The 25,794-nt window shown below is 38.8% G+C and overlaps 2 protein-coding genes across 5 annotated transcripts; both read left to right on the top strand.

Annotated features, from left to right (window-relative positions):
* The first annotated feature begins 9,441 nt into the window (after nt 1–9,441).
* hnf4a (hepatocyte nuclear factor 4, alpha) lies at nt 9,442–15,205 on the top strand. The gene is made up of 10 exons (XM_044352448.1): nt 9,442–9,607; nt 10,742–10,916; nt 11,137–11,231; nt 11,633–11,739; nt 11,839–11,994; nt 12,516–12,603; nt 12,776–12,928; nt 13,081–13,317; nt 13,507–13,629; nt 14,127–15,205. The coding sequence occupies exons 1-10, from the start codon at nt 9,520–9,522 to the stop codon at nt 14,267–14,269; spliced, it is 1,365 nt and encodes a 454-aa protein (XP_044208383.1). The 5' UTR covers nt 9,442–9,519; the 3' UTR covers nt 14,270–15,205.
* Nucleotides 15,206–16,291: 1,086 nt separating this feature from the next.
* On the top strand, nt 16,292–21,904 carry ttpal (tocopherol (alpha) transfer protein-like). 4 transcript variants are annotated; one of them, XM_044352452.1, is made up of 6 exons: nt 16,292–16,399; nt 17,367–17,590; nt 19,139–19,382; nt 19,607–19,800; nt 20,130–20,240; nt 20,538–21,904. In XM_044352452.1, the coding sequence occupies exons 2-6, from the start codon at nt 17,384–17,386 to the stop codon at nt 20,814–20,816; spliced, it is 1,035 nt and encodes a 344-aa protein (XP_044208387.1). In that variant the 5' UTR covers nt 16,292–16,399; nt 17,367–17,383; the 3' UTR covers nt 20,817–21,904. The 4 variants fall into 4 exon arrangements, with proteins under 4 accessions (XP_044208387.1, XP_044208388.1, XP_044208385.1 ...); XM_044352453.1 differs by lacking the exon at nt 16,292–16,399 and adding an exon at nt 16,406–16,534 and having other exon boundaries at nt 17,377–17,590; XM_044352450.1 differs by lacking the exon at nt 16,292–16,399 and adding an exon at nt 16,406–16,534.
* The last annotated feature ends 3,890 nt before the right edge of the window (nt 21,905–25,794 follow it).

Here is a 25,794-nt window from a genome sequence, read left to right as displayed (position 1 = left end):
TGAAGTTAAAATGAGCTCTTCCATGATTACAGTAAAATGCTCTTTACATGTTAATGAATCAGTACTAATAATCCAATTGTAATATCCTGTATATAACTGACAGGAGCCATTGTAGTACTTTTACTTTTAATGCTGTAAATACATTTTGCTGATAGTATCAATTTTATTTATATAGCACAATATTGCAAATCACAAGTTTGCCTCAGGTGGTCTTACAATCTGTACAACAATTCAACATCCTCTATCCTTAGACCCTCGATTCAGATGAGGAAAAAGTCCCTTAAAAACCCTTTAATGGGTAAAAGCAACAGAGGAGGGATCCCTCTTCCAGGACGGACAGATGTGCAATAGATGCATGTCTAGCAAAACTACAGAAGTACAGGACTTTTAGAGTATTTTTGCACAGTTTTATTGCTTTTTTTATATAAAAAGGGATTTGAATACTTCCTCAACAACTACCAACAGGCAGGCTGCAAAACAAAAAGGTTGTCCTGTGACATTGAAATAAAAAATGAAAGCGTGATCAGATGACGGAGTTGGTTTGTTCAAACAGCACCAGACCAGAGCAGCATGTGACCTCAGCATGCAGGTAGGAAGAGAGCAGCGAATGAACACTTGACGAAAATGAGCTGATGAAGTGTTGAAACTGACGCATGCAGTCAACAGGCTGTACATCAGATGAACGATAATGTGTTTGTCTTATTGAATTAGGTATAAAAGCTCAAATCTTTAGAATATTTTTTGACGCTATTAATCAGATTTCAACTTTGGATGAAGTCCTCTGCACTGAGAGGATAAGGTCGAATTCCTAAACATTTACTGCCTTGTTGTTCGAGCTGTGGAGGTTAAACGTCTATTGATCGTCTGATGACTGAAGGACCTATAGAGAGTCACAGAGATAAAAGTGCTCAGAGCAGAGCTGCTGACAGGGGTGATCGGGCCAGCAGTCAAAATGAATTCTCAGCAAAACAGAGTTAATGATTGCAGAGTCTTATCACACACTGTGATTGATTTACGTCTTGCATGGGCTTTCGTGTTTATTGATGCAATTGTTTACTTATTTGGTGCACAGAGGCTACTTGAGTTTTTTTAGTCTGACTAGACATGTAGCAGGATGAGACATGTTTTTGTAGATTAAAGATTTTATCAGTGAAATGCGAGAGAATATTGCCTTCAGTTTGATATTTAACAAAGATGTACTGAAGGGTTATTTTGGCTTTAAAGGATAAAAATGTGACATGAAGAGATATTTGAAGTGGGACATGATTGTGCAGGAGACCTACAGATATATGAAGAGTTTGTTTCTGTGCATGAATGTAAATAAATTCATTATATACACTGCCATAAGATTCGGACTCAGATTCAGACTACTTTATTGTCCTTTAAATTTACATAAAATGGAAATTTGTCTTTGGCACTGGCATATAAGACAACACATGTCATACACAGCAATACACAACAGTACATAATATTATATATTATACATTAGAGGTAGGATAAAATCTTTAGGTGACTAAGCAATAAAAGTGATGAGTGGATTCTTCTTCCACTGGCATGTAAGTAAGTCTGTCATAACCATCACAGCAATGCAATTAGAACATTTTAAACACAAAAAGACAGAACACTCAGTCTCACAAGAAATTTGGAAAGAAACTCCCTGTGCACTGTGTTATCTTTTTCTCCACTGCACACCTCCCTCATTTATTTATCTAAGTTTTTTATCACCCTGTAATATTGTGAGATACTGAAGTACTAAATAGACACTCGTGGTTTATCATTACCCCGAGACCAAATAGTTATCATGGGTGAGGACGATATGACAACTCACTTTCAGAGAGAAGATCTGATTTCAAAATGACATCTTATATTCACTGAAATCATGTTGGTCCAACACAGTTAAATGTCCCCTTAAAGATGAGTTTATATGACTGAAGAGAAACTAAAAGACAACATATTTGAGTACATTTTGATCTTTTTAACAAACATGATAAGTAAGGCCTCTCCAAGGCTCTGTTTGGCAACCTGATAATATCCATGATTACATCAGTCATTTTAGCACAGAACCTTTCAAAACTACAGAAGTGACCCTACAGGACATCAACTGGCTTTGTTTAACATGGTTTGTAGGCCTCTGAACACAGATTAGTTTCACTGGAGGTATAAAGTGTTATTATTTGACAGGAAAAAAAGGAATAAATGTTAAAGTAGTTTCCACAACACAATCTGACAGATTAAACATGCTTTAAGGATAATGTATATATTTCAAAATGGTTATTTGATCTTCACAATAAAAACACCACAAAAAAAAAAAAAAAAAATCAATCTGTGTCATTATGGGTGATGAAAGTAACTGACAATATTCAAGTGGCACAGAAAATATGATATTCCCCCCGGTCTGTCACGGGGGCTTGCATAAGCTGTGTTATTTGCAGATAGTTATCTGTTGACAAGGTCTTTGCCATGACACTCTACTCACCTATCTCCTCCATCTACTGCAGGAGAGCAGAGCAGCAGCCTTTTTCTGCTGGCCTCAAATCTGCTGCAGCCAGCACATTGTCTCCTTTTGTTTTACTCTTATCAACATCAACACGCTCCTGGATTTGCCTCTCAAACACTCACATTTTCCCCTGTGGTGTGGCTCTCTGTGAAAGAACAAAATAAGTCCCCAGACAGTGCATATTCCACATCTTTTTTAACTCTTCCAGGCCATCATGATCGTCTTTTCTTCCCAGCTGCTGTGCTCCTGTATTGTGATTTTTTTTTTTACTACGCTGGTTCCCTGCCGCTTGCCTTTGAGATCGGACTTGGGGAAATGAAATGTAGTCATTGAGGAGAAGGTACAAATAGGCAGTGGTTGCAAATGGAGTTTGGTCAGTGGTCGGAGATTCCTATTCAGAAGATAGACAGGACTTTGTTCACAAACTGGAGTTTGAAGTTTCAAAGGGGAGAATCACACAAGTGTTACATCAGTTCTCAGCGATCCTTTGACTTTTAGCCCCGGGGCAGGAGTTTGGGTGACTGATTATAAGACAGTCACTCTCTGGCCCATCACATTTCAACGTGGCAGCCTCCCACTGTGTTTAGTATGAATTTAACAGCTAAATGTGTATCAAGGAGCTGTGTAAAAGCTCTGTTTATCATCAATTTTGTTTGTATTCACAAACATTACATTGATACAAAAATAATGAAAATAAGACTTTATTTAATTCAATTTGATGACATGCACATAATACACTTAATATACAACTATATAAATATTTACAAAATGAAAAAGGAGAAGAAAACCAAAAAAAGAGGATACATTCAATCCAACATGGGACCTGGGCATGCAAAAATATAAAATAATAATAACATACAACAAACTGTAAATAGCATGTAACACAAAAAAGTGTTAAAGTGCATAAAATTATTCCGGACACAGGTTAAAAACACTTAAATTTAGCTTATTTATGATAATATCAAGGACTGCTGTGTCTCCGCTACATTACAGGCTTAAGTGTTGGTCTAAAAGTACTTATATAAAAAGAAGTATGTGGACTGAATTTTAAATAATATTATACTTATGCTAGTCTCTACAGTATTACGCTCATACTCCTGTTGACATTCTGGCACTTGGCCATTTAGGCATTTGTACACATGACCTGCTGCATGCTCATGCTCTGTTAATTGTAATCCAAAGTCCACAGTAATAAAAAGTGAATGCAAAGTCAATTCTTTAGTATATTATAGCCATACATAACATTTTCTTTGTGCAAGTTATGGTAATGTCTGTTTGCCTTGTGAGGCAGCTGGATTCACAAGATCGCAACATCATGACATCAGCTGACGTGTGAGGTTAAATGTCTGTCTGACGATGTGTTGAACCACCATTGTGATCCAGATCTGAAATATCTCAACAACTATTAGCTGGATTGGCATTAAATTTGTTATATAGATATTTATGGTGCCCAGAGGATGAAGCTCAATGACTTTGGTGAACCACTGACCGACTCTAGTGCCACCATGGGGTTGAACTTTTTGGTTCAGAATGATGTCTCGGGAAAAATTGGATGGGTTCCCATGAAATTTGTTACGGACATTCACAGTCATTTTTCAAGCAAAAATAAAACAAACAAACAAACAGACTGTTTCGGACTGTTGGTCAGACAAACAAGATATTTGAAGACATCATCCTGGTCTCCGGGAAGGTTTTTCATAGCTTTTTGACATAGATTAATCCATAATGAAATAATCATTAGTTGCAGTTTATGACCAAAACTAATGACATTCCCATCAGCCTTAGCTGTTAGCAAATGTTAGCATGCTAACATGCTAAACTAAGGTGCAGAACATGGTTCAACACATGGATGTATCAGCATATTAGCATTTTCATTGAATGCATGTTAGCATGCAGATCTTAGCATTTAGCTCAAAACAGTGCTGTTCCTAGTTGGCTACAGCCTTACTGAGCTGCTAGCATGGCTGTAGACTCTTGGGCAGCATTCAGACCAACTTGAGCCCTGCTTGAAAAAAAATTCAGCCCTCTCATTTATTTGAATCTTGAACAGGGTAGTGCATTGACACAGTGGGATTGCCGACACAGAGGCCTCTGCAAAACAAAGTAGGGTTGTCCAGCAAAAAACCTGGTTCAACATTTGCTGCAACGCAGTTTGATGAGACAACTGCAGATGACCGAAAGACCAAAACCATCTTCACTTTTGACATGCTGTGTTGGCCAATCACATACAGTACCAGTCAAAAGTTTGGACACAGTTTCTCATTCAAGATATTTGGGAAGGTGTGTCCAAACCTTTCCAAACCTCATATTTTGTTGTCTGACCTGCACACAACAAAGCTCCTTGCATTGTTTTAATGCAGGGCTGTTTTTGGTCTGAATGCAACTTTCGTCTTTCTAACGTTTCACTAATTTTTCAACAGTTAGATGAGAAGATTGATACTACAGTAAATATGAAGCTACAGCCAGCAGCTGGTTAGCCTAGCTTAGGTGAGACTAAGCTATTTCCCCATTTCCAGTCTTTATGCTAAGCTAAGCGTCCCCTGGCTGTAGTTTTGTATTGACCAAACAAATATGAAAGTGGTATTGAGCTTTTCATCTAACTTTCGGTAACGAAAAAGCGTGTTTCCCACAGTGTCGAACTACTAGAGATCTTTTTTCTGTTTCTAAATTTAAAGAACCAGTTTGGATTTGTACTGTATACCCGTCCCCTCACCCTCCCCTTTCAAGCGTGTAGGAGAAACTATGCTGGTTGTTAAACTCTCAAAAAACATAAAAGGCCCTCTCTAGAGCCAATATTTGGTTTGTCCATTCTGGGCAACTGTAGAAAAATGGCAGTGCAACATGATGGGCCTCATGGAAGATGACCCACTCCCTGTGTAGATATAAAGGGCTCATTCTAAGGTAACGAAAATACAAAAATTCTTATTTTCAGGTGATTATACACTAATTAAAACATACTGAGGAATATCATGTTCCGCTAGATGCCACTAAATTCTGCACATTGCACCTTTATGACCGGTATTCGTCTTGCAAATAATTTTTCTGAACCAGAGTTTCCAGCTCGCAGCTGAATTATGAATACAATAACTACATTTGAATTTGTCACCAAAAAGAACATGTGCCACTTTCACATTATTTCCTGTTGTTTTACAGCCTCCTGCACGTGTCAGTCCACCCCGTGCTCTGTGGAAATGTAGGTGCAGTATGTTAAGACAAACCCCCCGCCCCAAACTGCAGATAAGTTATGTGAGAATTTTGAACAAACCTGCCCTATCTAAAACATCAGAACAGTTTGTCAGTTCTTGATTAAGAAAGCTATAACTGTAAGATTATACTTTATAGTCCTGTATATGACTGTTCCTTGAGGAGTTCACAGAAGTTCAAGATGGGAGCAGCAATAAAACTTTAATGACAAGGAAGATAAGATTTTGCTCTGAGTGACTCATTTAAAGCATCAAGCATTCTCCCATCCTCCCCCCTCAACCCCCCTTTGCTCATTTGCTTACTGCTTTGAGCAGCACACTTCTTGAGCAAATATGGGAATTGCAGAAGAGCAGCATGGATCGAACGTGAAGAAATGTTGAAATGGATGACCTCTGTACACACTAGTAAAACAACACGCCCCAATAAAGGTTGCGTTTGATGCAGAATAATCATTATTAGAGTAGGAGTGTGTAAAACAGCTACTAATCACTTTTTGATCACGGGTGTTGTTTCCATTGAGTTAATCAGGTTAGTTAAGGCCTTCACTGCATTTACTCATTGTGAGACCCTAAGATCAATGAACCTAAATCTGTGATCGTACCTGACAGTATGAAAAGAATAGTTTCTGTAGGTTTTAATCACAGATTGATCACTTCCATTTTCATTTCTGATTGGATTACTGTGAGAGGGGGTTTCGTCAATATTCAGTCATTGAACAGATCATCTCAGAATCATGCACAGGAGCCTTCGGTAATCTTATGGTGTTTGCCTGCTGTAAGAAAAATAATTTTATGAGTCCTCAGTATAATTTGAGTACATGGTTAACAAGTTCACCTCTCTGGGGTTTAACTGCTTCTGAGGTCTAGCTGAACTCAAGATCGTTGACCTATTTCTATGTACTGGCACTTTCTCTTCAAATACAAGACTACTGTTTACTGTGGGAGTACACTTTGTGCAAACAGAGGATTCATGTATGAAAACAATGAGATTCAGGATAGCATGTTACAAAAATCACAAGTGGAAACCATCCAAAACCTGAACGAACATGTGCCTTTTGGACCAGTGTTGGATTTCATATATTGTTATTAACGTTTCATTCTCACTTCAAATTTTACTTTTGCTGAAATTTCAAACTAATACAATAGATGAAAAGGCAACATTAGCTACTATTTAGCATTTATAAGCATAATATAACTTAATACATTGTTTATGACACACTGTAATGGAGTTGTAAGCAGATATGAGGGCTTTTTAAGTGTTTATTAATGTATTTAGCAACAACTAAAATTCTTACTGTGATGCATTAACAGTTCATGAATTAATCAGTGATTGATAACACAGTATATCTTACAGTAGCTGCAATCACATTTAATGATGTATGACTAAAAATATGAACAAATCCTTACAGTGTGTTATAAACCGTTTATTAAGTGTTTATACACATGTACAAATCGTTCACATGCAGGTTTAAAACTGTTTATAAATGTGTTCAGAACTCATGAAGACATGTTGCGCTTTGTTAATTTTGGTAACAGTAGTTTGACCAAAATTTTGCAACTCAAGTCCACTTCCTTTAGAGATTTCAGCTGCATGTGTTGGCCCTCATCAGTAAATATCTGTTTATAAATGAATTTGTACTTAATTAATAAACTCAGTAAAAAAATACAATGGCTATAATGGATATAGAACAAAAAATAAACACGTCATAATTAATGTTCATATAAAATACGATTACAACTGTACTAAATTATATTGTCAATCCTTCGTTATCAATTTATACAACAGTTACAGAAACTTCACAGGAGGAGTTGTAGTTGTAGTACACTAAAAATTATATCTGATTACAACTACAAGTGTGTTAAATACTGCTTGTAAACATTAAATAAGGAGGGTTAAAATAAAATTTTACTGGTGATCAGTGCTGATTTACATCATTATATGTGAGAACATGTAGAAAGTCGAAATCACATATAAAGGGATAGTTAACATGGCCACAAACAAGAAATTTACATTCACATCTAAAAATTTACACCAATAAGCATGCAACTTGAAAAAAACACATAAAGTTGCATATTTCTTTTCAGTTTTATTCAGTGAAATGTTCCCTTAGAGTGTGCTCTTTAAATAACAGTAGTATAATACACATGATTTTCCTCCTATTTTCGTCTAACATCCCCCCACAAGCACATCAGATGAGCTGTCAAGTACCTCATCATCAACACCACTCATCTTGGTCCACATGCGTATATTTAACTTAACAGTATTACATAAATATAGTATATAAAAGCTGATCAATGTCAATCATTTTTTCATACAAACACAGGTACTACACAACCATTTGTCTGCTTATTTTGACTTTTCTGCTCATTTGCTGACTACTTGACTTACTGAAAAATTCTCCATCACAGCACACGTTACAACTGACTCAGGTTGTATCTTGTGGGTTAATAGTTATTATGACAATAAAAACAAGTGAGGAATATTTGGGTATATATACAGTATGTATACACATATGTATGCTGTATATATTACCATTATCATTTCTAACAGTATCACTCTGTCATCTTTTTGTACTACAGGTGATCATAAACAATATAAATAAAGTTTTACTTTAAAAAGTAAGTAAAATATACTGTAAGTGGGTGAAAAATGCTGCTGTACTTTAAAAAATAGTATTTATTTGTATTATATTGACCGGGAATGTGCAAAGTTAACATTAAAAACAGTATAAATAGTAAATGTAACGTGCAAATGTAATAATGCAAAGAACTGCATTAATGTAATGCGGCATGTTCAAAAGAGCTCACTCTGATGAAGTGCTTTGAGACATGCTTAGATGAAGAGCTACAGAAAATAATATGCCTTTAGCTGTCAAACACAAACTGATTTCCTTTCCTACTGCAGAATACGTCCTTTCATTATTTTCCCCCTACAACAATTCTTCAACATGCTCTGAATCATCAAGGCTGTCCAACAACAAGTGTTGGGCTTCTGGATCAGCCTCACGTGCATTTTCAGAAACAATGAAGTCTTTTACATAAAGGCATCACTTTGCTGTAGCAAGAGTTATTTCCCCTGTTAATTACGCCAGAATTAACGAAGGTTTAGCGGCGACGTATTACACGGAGAAAGAAGTAAGTCTGGATATGACGGATTGATATGATCTGACTTGTGGGTCTCCCCTGCAGACACGCTGCATTGGCTGCTTTATAACAGATAATGTGGACGCTGTACTTTGTGTGTAGGTGATATGAGCATGTTACAGAAGGTGTTGAAAGTAGTTGAGCTATAAAATAAACGGGTAAAAGTGGTGGAGGAGTGAGGAGTAGTGATTTAGCAAAGGATTGACCTGATGTAGGCTCTCATGTAGGAATTGTTTATCCATTACTGACAGAAAACCAAGAGGAGATGGCAGATGTCAAAGTTGTGCTATCTCCTCTAAAAAAAAAAAAAACAACAACCCTGTGATTCCAGCTGGTTAACCATCAACCAGAGAGACACTCCACCTCTCCTCTGGTTAGTGGCACCAGAGAAGGAGGAGAAGGAGTCGAGCTTGGCTGTCATTCACTGGTTTTCTCTCTGACACCAGTAGGTCCCCATCATACTGAACTGGGCTGGGGAGCTACCTTATAACGGGGCGGGGCCAGGCTCAAAAAAGAGGGAGGGGGGGGGGTTAGTGGAGGTGTGTGGAGGTGTGAGAAGGAGGAGGAGGAGGAGGAGGAGGAGGAGGGGGGGGGGGTCACAGTAGCTTCTTGGACAAGTCTTTCTGCCCCACTGTCAGGTAGTTGTGAATTTGTTTGTCCAAAGCACTGGTGGACATGGACATGGCAGACTACAGCGAGGCTCTGGACCCAGCCTACACCACGCTGGAGTTCGAAAACATGCATGTGCTTGCCATGGGCACAGGTGAGTCACATATATGCAGCTCTGGCGTTGAACTTTGAAACTTTTACTAAGTTAAAACTTTGGTCAGGAGAGGACAGAGGGAGTTCTAGCGTGAAGTGATAAAAAGGGGTCATTTGTCCATCTGCTCCTGCTCGCAGAGGGATGATCCTGAGCAGTGGTCTTTTATCACCTCTGGGCGCGATGGTAAAACATTAAGAGATTTTGATTTACGGGGCTCTATCCTCAATACACTCGGGTCGCTCGGTAGAGGCAATTTTAACCTGTTTCAGCTTGTGGTGTGATAGATTGATTTCAGTGGGTTGATATTCATCCTCTGATGAAGCAGTAGTTTGAGTATCATGATCCTCCTTCTCCTGTTACAAACAGTCAGTTCCCACAAAGTCTAAAGTGAAGAAAAAACGGTGTAATTTTTTTTTTTTTTTTGGAGAAGTGCTTACAATGACACCAACTTATTTATATATGCAGTCTCCCATGACGTCTGGCTGTGATCCTGATTCTAAAATTACCACTCAGACTAAAAAGAAGAAGCTTGAACGGGAGATTTGAGATTTTAAACCACTTTAAAACTCATCTTTTTCATCATTTACATGTTTCTACTTCACAATGTCCGTTCATGGGTCAGCCTGCCATTTTCAATCTATAGAATGTATTGTGACATACTCTGTGATTAATTGACCCGGGCTGGTGACAGTGAGGGTTGCTGAAAAGAAAACTGTCTCCAGTGATTGCCTTTACAGTGGTAATCAAGCCAACATCAATTCTGGTCTGTTGACTCTGTCTGAGTCACTCAGGCAGGTTACAGATCCTCGTAGGCTCTCATGAAGGCCGGTTTTGATCAGCCGTCAATGGAGCTGATCACTGTATTCACTCTGGCCGTTCACACCCTCTTTTATTAAACCAGCTTGACAATCTGTCAAGTAGAAACACTGTTCTACAGCCTCTGAACTAGTGATCAAACATATTTCTTGATGTTTGCTGACTGTCGTGTAATTAAGCTTTAATAAAAACACTCTTCCTCTGGTTTCGGGTAACCTTGTGTCTTCCTGTTACACGTCAAAAACTGATGACCTAAAAGCCTGTTGACCTGATGGGATGTTTTCTCTCTCTCTCTCTCTCTCGCTCTTCTTGGGTCAGACTCCTCACCGGCTGAGAGCGCCAACATGAACGCTACCGGCCACCTGGCAGCGGGCAGCCTGTGTGCCATATGCGGAGACAGAGCCACTGGCAAGCACTATGGGGCGTCCAGCTGTGACGGCTGCAAGGGCTTCTTCAGACGCAGCGTCCGCAAAAACCACATGTATTCGTGCAGGTGAGAGCAGATCTGTAATAGTAGAGGAGGGCGTTTGAGAAATTTAAGACTAAGTCTTCTGATCTGTTATACTACTGCTGATGTGCCATTGAGCATTGAGAAAAGTCTATTCTTGTGTTGTTTCTCTTGGTTATAAATTGCAAAAAATGGGCTGAATTGCTTTAAGCTTCTTTTTTGAATGTATGACAGCACAAACCAACTTATTCAACTCACTTTCCAGGTTCAACAGACAATGTGTTGTGGACAAAGACAAGAGAAATCAATGCAGATACTGCCGACTGAAGAAATGCTTTAGAGCTGGCATGAAGAAAGAAGGTAAGAGTCAGTCAGTAAATCACTGCCACAGTGTGAGCTGTCCCCACTGAATTGATACTACTCGTCTCACTATGTTGCAATACTCAGGAGAGTAGTACTTCGTTAATGATCACTCCGTGAAGCGCTCAAGTCTCCGACCAGCTTATGCTGAGCAAACAGTTCAGAGCAATAATAGCCATATACTGATAAACATGACAACCTTGGAAGCCTTATTTTTCTTCTAAATGACTCAGTCGTCTATCTTTGCGTGACAAAGATTTGGAGGAAAATTAAACATTTTTTACTGTTTTTCCTGGGGTTTCAGTTTACATAGCTGCATGAAAATTGCACATTTTTCTTCCACATGTACCTAGCAATGACAGCTGCAGCACTAATAACTACAAATCTGTGTTCTTTTTTAGCTGTACAGAATGAAAGAGACAGAATCAGCACCAGGAGATCCAGCTATGAAGACAGCAGTTTACCATCCATCAATGCACTCATCCAGGCAGATGTACTGTCAAGACAAGTAAGACCTACTAAATCATCTTTAGGAGTCACGTCTCACTTTTATTAATCACCTGTAATGAGGCATAAAATGATTTCACGTCTGCATTGCCCTGCTTAGATCACCTCCCCTGCTCCTATACTGAACGGCGACATAAGAACCAAAAAGATCGCCACCATCACAGATGTGTGTGAGTCCATGAAACAGCAGCTGCTGGTGTTGGTGGAGTGGGCCAAGTACATCCCAGCATTCTGTGACCTGCCCCTGGATGACCAGGTATGACTCTAACGCAGACAGAGTGTACATAGTTGTATAGACACTCTAGTCACTCATCAACCAGTCTACTCCTGCGACAACATCCATCTCAAAACCAAACCACTAGTGAAGGCTGCAGTGTCACCAAGTGTAGACTTATCACTGAATATCACATCCTGAATAAAACAAAATTGCAGCAGAAGAAATGATTAAAATCTTTAATGAGGAGGGTTTTTTTCCATCACCAAACACCTTAAACTCTTCAACCAGAGTGGTTAATGTATTTTAATCCTGAGTTAGAATATGATGAGCTGGTTTTAAAGTTATATCCCTCCTCGAAAAAACTGCTGAATCATTAACAGTGTGATCACCAGGGCTTGGTAACTGATTTGCTGATGTTGTATTAGCGAGGGAGCCAGTGTCCGCTCTCTTTGAAGCTTCAGTTTACAACTATACAATACCAAATCCTTTAAATTAACATGTAGAGGATTAAATATTTATTATCACACAGCTAATAAGTAAATGAATTCATTCTATTTCAGGTGGCGTTGCTGCGAGCTCATGCTGGAGAGCATCTCTTGCTCGGTGCTGCAAAGAGGTCCATGCTGTACAAAGATATCCTCTTATTAGGTAAAACTGGCACATGAAAGAGCATTTTACACCTAAAATCCCCTGCAGCTGCATTCATATTGCCATCACTCAGTGCCCAATCCTATTAACAAAAGTATTTTCACATCCAGGAAGAAATTCAAATGTAGTATTTTAAGTCTCAACATAAAAAAAAAATGTGATTATCCTGCAGGAAATGACCACATCATCCCCAGAAACTGCCCGGAGTTGGAGGTGGGCAGGGTAGCAGTGAGAATCCTGGATGAGCTGGTGCTTCCTTTCCAGGAGCTTCAGATAGACGACAATGAATATGCCTGCTTGAAAGCCATAGTTTTCTTTGACCCAGGTACTGCTGCTCACTAATCTTTGTGCAAACTACCATTCAAGCCAATAATCAGTCAGTGGGAAGTTAAAACGCTAACACTGTAGACTAATGAAAAGTTACATCTCATTAATGCACTTCTCTATGTAAACACACCTACTTTTATTTGCCCACAGATGCTAAAGGTTTGAGTGACCCTGGTAAGATCAAGCGGATGCGATACCAGGTCCAGGTCAGCCTGGAGGACTACATCAACGACAGGCAGTACGACTGCCGGGGCCGCTTTGGGGAGCTGCTCCTGCTGCTGCCGACGCTACAGAGCATCACCTGGCAGATGATTGAACAGATCCAGTTCGTCAAACTCTTTGGCATGGCCAAGATCGACAACCTGCTGCAAGAAATGCTTCTCGGAGGTGAGCTCTTTCAGATCGATTTGTAAGCAACCTTGAACATGACCACTGAACTTAAGCTCTCTGTCAATACACTGAATCCACATGTATTAACAGTGTATACAGTAGAGAGCACTGTGGCAACCCCTGTGCGGTCAGATATGCTGTAGTTAATTACTGACTGACTGTATATTTGTGTGTTTTGTCTTTCAGGTTCTGCCAATGAAGCTCCACATGCACCTCACTCTCTGCACCCTCACCTGGTTCAAGAGCACCTCAGCAGCAATGTTATAGTGGCAAGCAACATGCCAACACCGATCCATAATGGTCAAATCTGTAAGTACAAACACCTTTAGTACGAAATACCCTTAAATATGTTGCACAGATGCTGTGTCACTTATAATTAATTCTCTGTCTTCATCTTAAATACAATAGAAGAGCTGGGAGGTGTTTGTGCACCCCAGTGTGATCTGAACCATTAATCTAAGTGAGCTGAAATTAATTATATCTTAATTAAAAGAGACTGTCAAATTTTCCTCACCCGGCTCCATGTGCAGCCTAGTCAGGTAGCTGGAAGGGCAAACAGGCTCGGCAGAATAATCCTTTAAGTTCTTCATGGAAACTAATCTGGCTTATTTTGTCAAAGAGAACTTCTGTTATTCTTTCTTAACATGTTTAATGCTCTGAGAAATTTCACAAAAGTGCTTATTTCTTTATCTGAAAATTGTGCTGCCCCAAGACATGTTTTACCACAGAATCGTAAATATACACCTGCTTATGCTGCAGTTTTCTCTCTATAACTCGCTACTGTTCCTGTGTGTTCTACTTTACAGCCACTCCTGAAACCCCGATTCCATCTCCGCCTACTGCCTCCAGCTCAGAACATTATAAAATTGCTCAGGGGGTCATAGCTACTGTGCCCAAGCAGCCAACCTCCATCCCTCAACCCACCATTACGAAGCAAGAGGCCATCTAACAACCCTCCGAGTCCTTATTCCTTCAGTTTTTTTTTAAATGTATTAAACCAGGGTCTTTATATGTGTGTTTATATGTAATCAGCATTGAGGCTGTTTACTTAACTGAAACAATAAAGTAGCTAAATATCTAGAATGTAATTGCAATTATGTCCCTTTGCAGATTTTGAGTCTTCAGGGATCTAGGTTGTTCACACATGCAGCTGCAGTTGAGCTCCTCAGCTCAGCCAAAGCTTGGTGCAAAGAGTTCATGGCCAGAAAAAAAAAACTATAAGCATCAAAACTTTCCTGACATACTGTTGTTCATTAAGATCAACATTTATAAAGAAGTATATTGTTGTATATATAGTTTATTTTTGGGTAACATCACTTTCCTTTAGCATGGCCTCAGTGTGTGCAGTGCAGTAAAGCTTATGTTAGACATGGTGACCAGATCATGTCAGTATTTTATGAATGTTACATTAGGCCTTACATTATATTTAGTGTTGCACAGTTTTTTTATTTGATGTTCATTAGTGATAAAATGGTGTCAACTCTCAGACAGTCGTGAAGTTGGTTCAGAAAAATGTCATTTTATCGAAGCTAAAGGAAATCCACTGAATGAATACAGCTTTTTGGAGTCTCATCTGTGATATTCTGTGTGACAAGACTAAAATATATGTGGTTTGTTTAATGTATATTTACAGTAGCGATGTAAAATTTAACAAATTTTACACAAAGAAAGCTTGGCGCACTCTATGGTGCCACAGACACACTGAGGAAATTTCCCAATAACATGTTGGTTTTTAAAAAATATATTATATTTTTTGTTTAGTACTTTGTCATGGTTTAACTGGTGGAATAAATTGTGCCTTGTAACCTGTACTGCCTTACAAAAACAGGCTATTTTTCGCCTTACAATGTGAAGATGAACTAATAAATCAAGGTCTATTTTTACATTGCATTTTCTGCAGAGTATGTTTTATACAAACATGAATATAAGAGGAGAGCTTTCTGAGAAATTAATGAAATGACACATTCTCTGAATAACAAATGGTACAACTTGTGACATATTGGAAAGTCTCTGGAGGAATAAAATGGGTCCAACGTGGCAGTGCTGCTTGGTCACTGATAGCCAACTGCAATATGTTGCTTCAGACTGATAAGCTGCCATAAAATCACTATAGATAGCACTGATTTAACATTCCAATGGAAAAAACCCGTAGCTAATGCCAATGTGCTGGATTTGGACACACTGAAACATTAACATGACAGAAGTAAGAAGAGACATGAGAGAGACATTTTTAAAACTTTTTTACCAAAACACCTTATATTTATTCATATAAACATGGATATATCAGTTACACGTATTATTTTTAACACCCCATTTTCAAATTTGAATGAGAAAACATACCTGACAGATTTTGACACGACATATCTTCTAGGGCCAGGGCTCCATGCTGTGCGATATGAAGGCAAATTCTGCCATCTACTGCATTCAGGTGTAATTAATAAATGTCCGCAGGCTCTCCTACGTTTGTCCTTTCCGCAGGCTCTCCTACGTTTGTTGCGGTCAGGTAAGGTATTACAAAGGTAATATAGTCAAGGTCACCGATAGTTTAATTTCCAAACCGAATGAAAAATTTACAACACGATAAACTGCATAAAATAATAATAAAAAAAACTGTACAAGAGTCTATGCATAAACTACAGCAGCACTGTTTTAATGCCACCATGTGCTGTCGTAAATATAGGCTGTGCTTCATGCTTTCAATTTACGATTTATAATCAAAAATGCGGGACGAAATGTGGAATTTCTATTTCTGTTAAGATAGTTTGCAAGATGTGTTCAGTTGCATTGAGGCTGTGTATACAGCAGGAGGAAAAAATAAGCCTAATGTAGCGTTTGCAAAAGAAAAAGAAGAAAAGATGCAGACAGATTAAAATCTTGTCTCGACAGACTGTTGTTTAAGGAGATTTTTTTATTTATTTATTTATTTATTTTTTGGTATTTGCTAGTTTCCGAGGAGTACTTGAAGGCATCATAAGCATCAAAACAACAGACGGTACGTCTCGACTGCACGTGACTCACACGGGCCAATGAGAGAGCGACGTCATTCCACCCGGAAATTATTATAGGATTTTCCTGACAGGTCGGTTGTGGCTTTTGACACTGTTGTTTTTGGGTCGTAGCGGCTGTTTTTTAATCCATTTCATCACTTGCCAATGGATGCTTATAAAAGTCGCCTGTGTCTGTCCTAGAGGGTTAATGTTAAACGCATTTTCGGGTTGGTATTCAGTCATTATTCTGACTTTAGTTTTGTCGCAGCGGTTGTTTTTCAGGGTCAGGATATATTAGCTGACAGATGCTCTGACTCACTTCTCTTTTCTGGTATGAAAGGACATTTTTTATTTCTTGTATTTGTCTTCTAATATGAGTTAAGTGTTATTTTTGTATATGGATGTCTCCTTAAAGGACGGGTTTTTGTCTTAAAACAACAGTCAGGAGCCCAAATGAACATTAAAAGAGATTTTTCTTGCTGTAATCATTCCTCCTGTTCATACTGAGCATTGGAAGATCCCCTCACAATGCACTTACAATGCAAGTGATGGGAGACAAAATCCACAGGCCTCCTTCTGTGCAAAAATGTATTTGTCTGAAGCTAATATGAAGCTTCAGCGTCCAAATTAGACAAATCAAGTAGATATCTTTCAACATTACTGTCTTTTTAGTGCCAAAGTCCCTCTTTTTGCTACTAAACTTCCACCACAGCTCAACAGGGAAACACTGTCTGAGGAAACAAAGAGGGAATTTGATGCTAAAAAGACTGTAAATGTGGCAGATATCCACTTGATATGACTAACTCAGACTGCTGAAGCTTCATGTAAACATTTAAATTCATTTTTGCACTAAATGACTCTGTGGACACACTGTGGATTTTGGCCTCCATCACTTACATTGAAAGCACATTTGAAGGGGATCTTTTAATAGCCAGTATGAACAAAATGAATGATATCAGTGAGGAAAACCTCTGTCAGTGTCCATATGGACTCCTGACTGTTGTTTTATCAGACTTTCTGTCTTTTAGTATTTTCTTATGTGTGTTGCTTTCCACACAGTTTCACCCAGTCAGTCCATGGCCGATCAGCATGAGTCCATCGATCTCAGGTCTCCAGCGGACCCTCCAGCAGCTGCAGAACACAGCTGGTTCCCTGGACCCCCTCCTCCCATCTACTCCTGCAGTCTGACCCCTGAGCTGGTGGCCAAGGCACGGGAGGAGCTCCAGGAGAAACCAGAATGGCGTCTCCGAGATGTCCAAGCACTGAGAGACATGATACTGAAGGTTTTGTTTTGTGCTTTTTTTTGCCATATTGACACATAAATAGTCTCTTTCCGACTTAAATTCCAGTAACAGGGCAGCTAAAAGAAAGCATCCCAAAAATTAGAAGACATTACCTTTACATCTTTGAAAACTGTCAAGTCCCAAATGCTTTCTCAGATTCTCAGGCTCGATTACTTATTAAATCCTATATGCTCACATTATTTAGTCACTGTTTGAATTGAGATAATGTGCAAACATTTGGGGGAGTCCTGTTAGCCTGTTGGTTAAAACTCATCCAACATAATCACAACGTCCTCGCTTAAATCCTAGTCAGGTGCATTTGTTGCATGTCTTTCTTCCTCTTTGTTTGCTGTTTGCCTCTACTGTCTCCTCTCAGTACAGGCTAAAAATCAAAAAAACATGCATGTGGGAGGTATGACAGCAGAACTAAGTCATGCAGGCTGACTTAGTGTAGAAGATAACTGCACACTGTACACACCTACAAAAGTAAAAGAAAACTGTCACCTTGATTGTCAACATATAAACAAGAAACAATTGCAAGGTGTGCTCCAAATAAGAGATAGAACTTGAGATAGAACGGCTGAGTGCTGTAGTTCTTAGCCAACATTACTTAAACAGGAGTAAATTAATAATTTATTGGGGACTTTTAGCCACAGATTTGGTGCTCCAGTGAGCATTTACTGCAGCACAACAGCAGTTTGTGGCATTGACTCAAAATAAATAACAGCATGTGTGTTTATAGTAATGAAGGAACATGTCAGCTCAATAGTTTATGGACAACAATGGAGCTTTATGGCACAGTGGAATAAGATATATTAGGGTTTGGAAAGCAGGGATTAATTATTAGTAGGATCAGTTCATTGTTGGTTCTTTTTATGAGATTAGACCTGCAACGATTAATCGATTAGTCGTTCAACAGAAAATTAATTGGCAACTATTTGGATCATTGAATAATCGTTTTTGTCTCTTTTTTTTTTTAAGCAAAAATGCCCAAATTTGCTGGTTCTAACTTGTCAAACATGATGATTTTATGGTTTTCTTTGTCTTCTGTGATGGTAAACTGAATATTTGGGTTTTGGACTGTTGGTCAGACAAAACAAGACATTTGAACATGTCACCTTGGGCTGTGGGAATTTATAACGGGCATTATCTGACATTTCATAGACCAAACAACTAATTGATTAATCAAAAAATATAACCTGCAAATGAATTGATAATGAAAATAATCGTTAGTTTCAGCCCTACATGGGATTTGTTGTCTGTAAGAAAAACACAGAATATCACCAGCAGTTTGGCCTCATAGAGGCACTAAATAATTTTGATCCTTTTTTTCTTACTAAAACATCTTGAGCCCAACAATAATTAATAAACAGTTAATTGCACTTCTTGCTCTCCATAATAATATAACCATTATTTTGTAATCTTTTTTTAAAATGTCACAAGCCATGCTTTGTTTTCCAAATGTAGCTAAATTTGACGGGTTTTGCTGTGTTTTCCAACTTTGAAATGTATCCACTGAACTCTTCTTTTTTTCACCCGACTCCGCAGGAACAACCCAATCTCAGGACGAGGCTGGACGACGCCTTCCTCCTGCGCTTCCTGCGGGCCAGGAAGTTTGACTACGACCGGGCCCTGCAGCTGCTGCTCAATTACCATGCGGGACGTAAGGCCTGGCCAGAGGTGTTCCAGGACCTGAAGCCGTCCACGGTGAAACACGTCCTGGACCTGGGCTTCCTCACGGTCTTGCCTCAGCCGGACCCCAACGGAAGATACATCCTCTGTCTCCGTCCGGGTTGGTGTCTGCGTCATTGATTTTATTGTCCTTGAGAACTCATCTGTTGTTTACATGAATAATCCGTTCTAGATAAGCTAATAATGTGGCTGTTTGTCATGTATTTCTCATAAAAGAGCTCATAATCGTTACATTCTTTATGACTAATAGCCAGTTACTGGTTATTCTTCCAAGATGTGTCTCACTCATGATGTATCATCACTCAACTCACTCTCCTTTTACAGGAAAATGGAAGCCGAATGATTATCCGTTTGTGGACAATGTGAGGGCCATTTATCTGACTCTGGAGAAGCTGATCCAGCCAGAGGAAACTCAAGTGAACGGTATCGTCATTTTAGCTGACTACACCGGAGTGGGCATGTCACAAGCATCCAATCCAGGCCCATTCCTTGCCAAAAAAGTTGTGAGCATCCTCCAGGTAAGAAATCAAGCACTTGATGTTCTGATGACAGTATTTAAAAGAAAAAAAATGAACCAAGTGATTAAATATTCTGTTGATCTTTCTTGAAAAGATATATGAATCCAGGATGTACTCAAACTGTCATATTATTTAGTACTGACACAGCAGTAAATATGAAAAAAAAGACATTGTCATGATTATTTACAGTAGCTCTTGAGCACTGCCCGTTGATTGTTGTATTGACTGCCAAGTGTGTAATATTTACATACGCACACAAATCACATGTAAGACGTTTAACGAGGACCAGCTGTGACTGCTCTGAATACCGTTTCTCTTCTAATTCACAGGATGGGTTTCCAATCAGAATCAAGGCTGTTAACATAATTAACGAGCCCAGGATTTTCAAAGGCATCTTTGCTATAATTAAGCCTTTTCTGAAGGAGAAGATGGCAGAGAGGGTAACTATTGTCCTTGAATTGTCTCCGACTCTTTTGTTTTAAACAAAGGCCTATTTTGAATCGTGCGCCTCCCTTTTATCATCAGCCTGTGCTCCAAAATAATAGTCTATTTTCATCTGTGCAAATGGAAGGCCACGCATTTACTTTTCAGAGGAATGAACTCAGACCAGCAGAAACACAACTCCGTATATTCTAAAATATCATGACAGGGGTTGCTTTGTGTTCATTAAAATAATTAATCAGATGGTGACACTGATGACGTCACTGACACAGTGCTTTTTCTGTCTCCTCGTACAGTACATCCTCCACGGCTCAGACCTGCGCTCTCTGCACCGGAGCATCCCCCGGTCGGTTCTGCCGGAGGAGTACGGCGGCACCGCGGGCCAACTGGACATGGGTGCGTGGTCCAGACTGCTGCTGGACTGTGAGGAGGAATTTATAGTGGAGTTCTGCCAGCCAGATCCACTAGAGGGTGTGGTGCTCCCAGACTCCATGCTGTTTGAAGGCGAGCAGGCCAGCGGGCAGGACGACGACATCTTCAGGGGGCTGCGCTCTCAACTTTATTACTGTTACTGATTGCACATTGTAGATACACTCCCATCACTGAGAGGACATTTTTCTGTTTCATTTGAAACATGTGTGTAGACTTTTACAGGGCAAGTTGCCAATATTATACATGATTTATTTTACTAACTAAGCAGCACTACTATAGTCGTCTCTAGTTTATACTTAGCCCAACATTCAATCATGGTTCCAAGGCAGCTGCAGGCTCTGGCAAAGAGGCTTTTGACATGAGCCCTTGCCCCTCTATGAATTCATTTTAGTTTTTAATATTTTCCACTGAGGAGGAATGCTAAAAATAGTCTTATCAAACTCACATCTCTTCCGTTTGTTTAGAATCTGCATACCGACAGTCAGTCGTATACTGGCCATTACTGCTCTGTCTGCATGATTACATCGCTCCACGAAACGATCAAAAGATTGAGACAGTTTCTGTGTATGTCACCGACTAATGCATTGCCTTAAACTGTTAATTAATCAGTAGATTTTTTTTGCAAGGGATGTGTCATAAATCATGTTGGATTTGTGTGAACCAAAGCAATACTCATGTGCGTTCTCGTGGATATACTTTATGGTTAGTAAATGGACATATAGTAGATGGCTGCTGTGGCTGAGAGAGTGAATATTGTACTAGATTTACCTGTAAATGTTGTTGCTGATATACAATATTTCAGGGCCTTTGTTTAGATGATGTTTTAGTTTTCTCTAGCCTGAATCACTGAGAGGATTATTTTTCTAAATTCAGATAATCTGCCTTATGTTTTTTTTTTTTTTTTTTTAAATGTTTTTTTTGACCTGTTTGCCTGTGTCTCATCACGCAGTCTTAACACGGGGCCATTACTGATCACAGGAGTCACATTGGAGAATTGCAGTGATAAAATATTCAATACTGACTTTACAGACATCTAGTTTGCCAAATTTCACACCAGGCCATGTACAGAGATGTGCATTAATGTCGGATCTGTTTTCTCGCGGTAGCCCGAAGCTAACTCTTTTGTTGTGTACAGTCTTTTATATTTTTATTTTGTGCACGTATGTTACTGTAAGCTGTATTATGTTGCAAAATTGTTCCTAGTGAAGACAGTAAAGTGAAACAGAAAGCTCTATTTGTGTTTGTTTGTGCTGTGAATGCTTTTGTTGGCAGAGGTTGATGGTATGCTGTGTGCTCCTGGGAACTTGTGGTTATTTTCGCAAGATTATTGCAGATGACTACAGTTTCCCGATAGAGTTCATGATTCACCAAATACAACAGAAAAACATAAATGCAACAAATATGCAGATCTTTAACTGCAGTAGAAGTAGTAATACTACACTGTAAAAATACTCCATTATAAGTAAAAGTGCATAAGTATTATTAGAAACATGTATACTATGTAGTACTCATTGTGCACAACTTTCAGATTGTTATATATGATATATATTATTTTGGATTATTATTAAATGTGCATCAACATTTAAGCAGCATTTTAAGGTCGTAGTTAATGAGGTGAAGCAAAGTTTAATCATTGTTAACATTATCTGTGCATAAACATTACTGTTGACTAGTTTAATTAGTAATTTAAATAGAAATACTCTGTTTTAGTACCTCAGAGTTGAGTGCAGTACATGAATAAGTGAACTTTGTTGCTTTCCACCACTGCAGAAATTATGTTTGTGTTAAATTTTTTGAAATGAAAAACACAATAATTTTTATATTTGTCAAGCCTGTTCTCCTCCAACAGACAGAAATACTCTAAAGATCATAAAACTACAGGTTCTCCTAAGGAACTAAAGGACATATCGCATTGGCCTATGGGGAAACATGTACTTATCACTGTATGTAAACCCTGTATGATTATATCCTTTAAAATTTTCATGAGGTCAGTAGAGATTAATATTGGGTTCAGGGATCAAGTAACCATGAGCAGATTTTAATCAAGTGGGTTCTCTGTATTGCGAGGCTGTGCGTTAGAGAGGATCCTACATAGAAAATATGGAAATGTACAGTTTAAACAATGAAGAGCTGTGTTTTAGTGTCAAGATTAAAATAGGTTTTGGCATGTGAGCCTCCTTGTTAGATATTGGACCGTTGCCATCTGGAACACTTGCGGAGAACTCATTAATTTGTTCAGGCTCTTTTATGAGACTTTGACTGTATCTTAACTCCACAAGCCTTCACTGTTGGATATCGTCGGTCTGCTGTTTCCATGACGTTTCTTTAGTGAACAAGACTGTTGTATGATGTGTACTCAATGAATATGAGTTGATAACGTAAAACAGAAGGAAATGAGGTAGATCAATCCATCAGTTTTCGCATGAAGTTCAGTTTACTGGTTAAGAGGGAAGCAGCTGTCATCTGTCGCTCTGGTGAAGAAATCACCCTGATGATGTCATTGGCGTTATTTGGGCATTTATGGGGCAGGGGCGGTCGTAACTCCAGTCCATATTTCTGTTGCATTTGCGTCACATATATATGTTTCTCTGAAAGATAAATACTCACCAATCTCTGAAAAACACAGAGGGTCGTTTAATAACGCTTACTGCTGTGAAGGTATTTCCAGGATCCTCGAGGACTCCTCTAACCATCTAGATGAAGATATATTCTGTTTGATGAGTAATACGATTTTTTTTTTGCAAAGTTGCAACTGTTTCCTAATCCAAACAACGATGGTAGATGGAAATTACATCTTTAATTATTATCTTTGATTATTATTATTATTTTTATTATACAACCTGAGCCAAAATGAAAAAACTGTTCATTACTCTATATTGATGTTACTTTTCAATTATGTTACATGTTATTGTATTTATGAGTGTTCGACTTGTAAAAATAGCACTTAAACCAACTTTCAAGTCGTTCTTATGACTGAGAAACTGACTTTTCTACATCTAGGCGCTTAAAATGCTGAGGTGCCTAAAAATCTAGCAAATGATGACGCCTCACGTCAGCCAAAGTTAATCGTTCATGGTGATTAAGTCAAAATTTATAATGTTATGTTGTCATTGCGTATTTGACCAACGTACAACATAAACATGAGAATCCTTGCCATTGTTCCTCTCCATCCTATATGACATGACCATCAAGACCATAAAGAAGACATAGTGAGGTGTGACGTCACCCATTTGGTTCAATTTATTACTTTTACTTGAAAAATTTCACAGCCGTAAAGCAAATCATAAACAACAAGGAATGTGCTCTTACAATTAGTGCGATACAAGAATTTTACCCGATGTCATGTTGCCATTTTGAATGTATTATCCTATTGAGAGTGGAGTCATGTCTGTTGTCTTATCCTTATTTCATTATGATGCCTTAATGTTTCTGTCTTTGTCTTAATGTCAAACGTGATAAGTGATGTTTGACACAATTAAGAGTTGGGGGGGAAAAAAAGGATTGAAGCCCAAAGTTGCAGCTTATGGTCTGTTCTAAGGACTGCAGTGAGTTGCCTTTCACGCTCTGGAAACTCGCTGAAAGCCCGCTACCCTGGACTGAAGTTAAAGCTAACTTACTAGGAACACTGAGTGCTACGCACTTGGGCTACTGTTAGCTATTTTAGCTAAATTGTACTCAAGAAACACTAGTCTGATTCAGTGCGAGTCCTGGAGTGTTATCCAGAGACTACACAAGTCTTCTAATCTTATGAACGGAGAAATAATTCCCAAAAATGTCCACCAGCGCACTTAATTCAAGGGCCAAAATTTAGTGATTGAGACCAGAATGACACCTTGAAAAAAATGATTGACTTAGTATTTCTAGACTTTTTGAATAGGAGTCAGTTGGAGCCAGCATCTAGAGGCCGTCGGCTGCATTGCACTTTAAGGTACTTCTAATCTGACCTCAGCCTCAAGCTGTAGCAGCTGGAAAAGACAATGAAATGGTCACATTGTATTATGGGAAATGATCTTACATTTCCCATAATGCAACTTGATCCAGCATTTTTGGATCCTGAATCACAGGGACAAAAAGTCAGGATACATTGGCCTCTGCTGCTTTGATTTTGACTGCCTAATATTTTTTAAAACTCTAGTGAAGTGCAAATCGTGGAGTGCCCCTTTAATATCCAGCAAGTGAAAAGGTGCTAATGTCTTTATATTACATCATATGATCATTTTATGTGCAGTATAAACTGTAAAACTATCAGAAACATCTGGGGGCTCCTTATATAGGAGGAAATCTCATCAAGTCAGTGGGTGTGTAGTGGTTTGAAGGACAGGTTTACAATTTTTCTGTCTTAAAACAATAGTCAGGAGCCCAAATGAACATTAAAACGTGTTTTTCTTGCCATAACCCTCCCTACTGTTCATGCACTTACAATATAAGTGACGGGGGCCAAAATTCACAAGCCTTCTCCTGTGGAAAAAATGTATTTAAACGTTTATCTGAAGCTAACATGAAGCTTCAGCCGTCCAAGTGAGTCAAATCAAGTAGATATCTGTTTAACGTTAGTCAACTTCCACCGCAGCTCAACAGGGAAACACTGCCTGAGGAAACGGGGGAAAAGAGGGAATTGGATGTTAAAAAGACTGTAAATGTGACAGATATCCACTTGATATGACTAACTCAGACCGCTTAAGCCTCATATAAGCTTCACATCAACTTTTAAATGCATTTCTTTGCATAAAACGACTGGGTTGGCCCTCATCACTTCCACTGAAAGCACATCTGAAGGAGATCTTTTAATAGCAACTATGAACGGAATGGATGATTACAGCGAGGAAAACCCCCTTTCAGTGTTTATATGAGCAGCTGACTTGATTTGTTTTGAGATAGACTTGGAAAAATTGTGAATCTACACTTGAAAGTGCGTCTAAATAAAGCTGTCGTGAGATGAAAGCTACAATGAATCATCTTACTTATAATAAAAAATAATAATAATGATGATATAAAAAAAGATGTAGTAAGTGTTTGATGTGCAGAGTGCAGTGTGGTTGGTGTTGGCTCCAGCCCTCAGAGGAGTGGGAGCCTCCACAGCTTCGCTCTGATTGGCTCAGACACGACTAACTCCATTTTGGA

The sequence above is a fragment of the Thunnus albacares genome, chromosome 5 (genome assembly GCF_914725855.1).
Source record: "Thunnus albacares chromosome 5, fThuAlb1.1, whole genome shotgun sequence".
NCBI classification, from domain to species: domain Eukaryota; kingdom Metazoa; phylum Chordata; class Actinopteri; order Scombriformes; family Scombridae; genus Thunnus; species Thunnus albacares.
The sequence above is the reverse complement of the archived record's forward strand: the minus strand, read 5'-3'. Positions and strand labels throughout refer to the sequence as shown.

What these genes read in the sequence shown, in the direction of transcription:
- hnf4a (XM_044352448.1), top strand. Translation starts at nt 9,520, where the DNA reads ATGGACATGGCAGACTACAGCGAGGCTCTGGACCCAGCCTACACCACG. An exon ending in TGTGCTTGCCATGGGCACAG is followed by an intron (nt 9,608 to 10,741) that starts GTGAGTCACATA and finishes TTCTTGGGTCAG; the next exon opens with ACTCCTCACCGGCTGAGAGC. An exon ending in GCAAGAAATGCTTCTCGGAG is followed by an intron (nt 13,318 to 13,506) that starts GTGAGCTCTTTC and finishes TTTGTCTTTCAG; the next exon opens with GTTCTGCCAATGAAGCTCCA.
- ttpal (XM_044352450.1), top strand. Translation starts at nt 16,477, where the DNA reads ATGCTTATAAAAGTCGCCTGTGTCTGTCCTAGAGGGTTAATGTTAAAC. An exon ending in AAGTTGTGAGCATCCTCCAG is followed by an intron (nt 19,801 to 20,129) that starts GTAAGAAATCAA and finishes TCTAATTCACAG; the next exon opens with GATGGGTTTCCAATCAGAAT. An exon ending in AGGAGAAGATGGCAGAGAGG is followed by an intron (nt 20,241 to 20,537) that starts GTAACTATTGTC and finishes CTCCTCGTACAG; the next exon opens with TACATCCTCCACGGCTCAGA.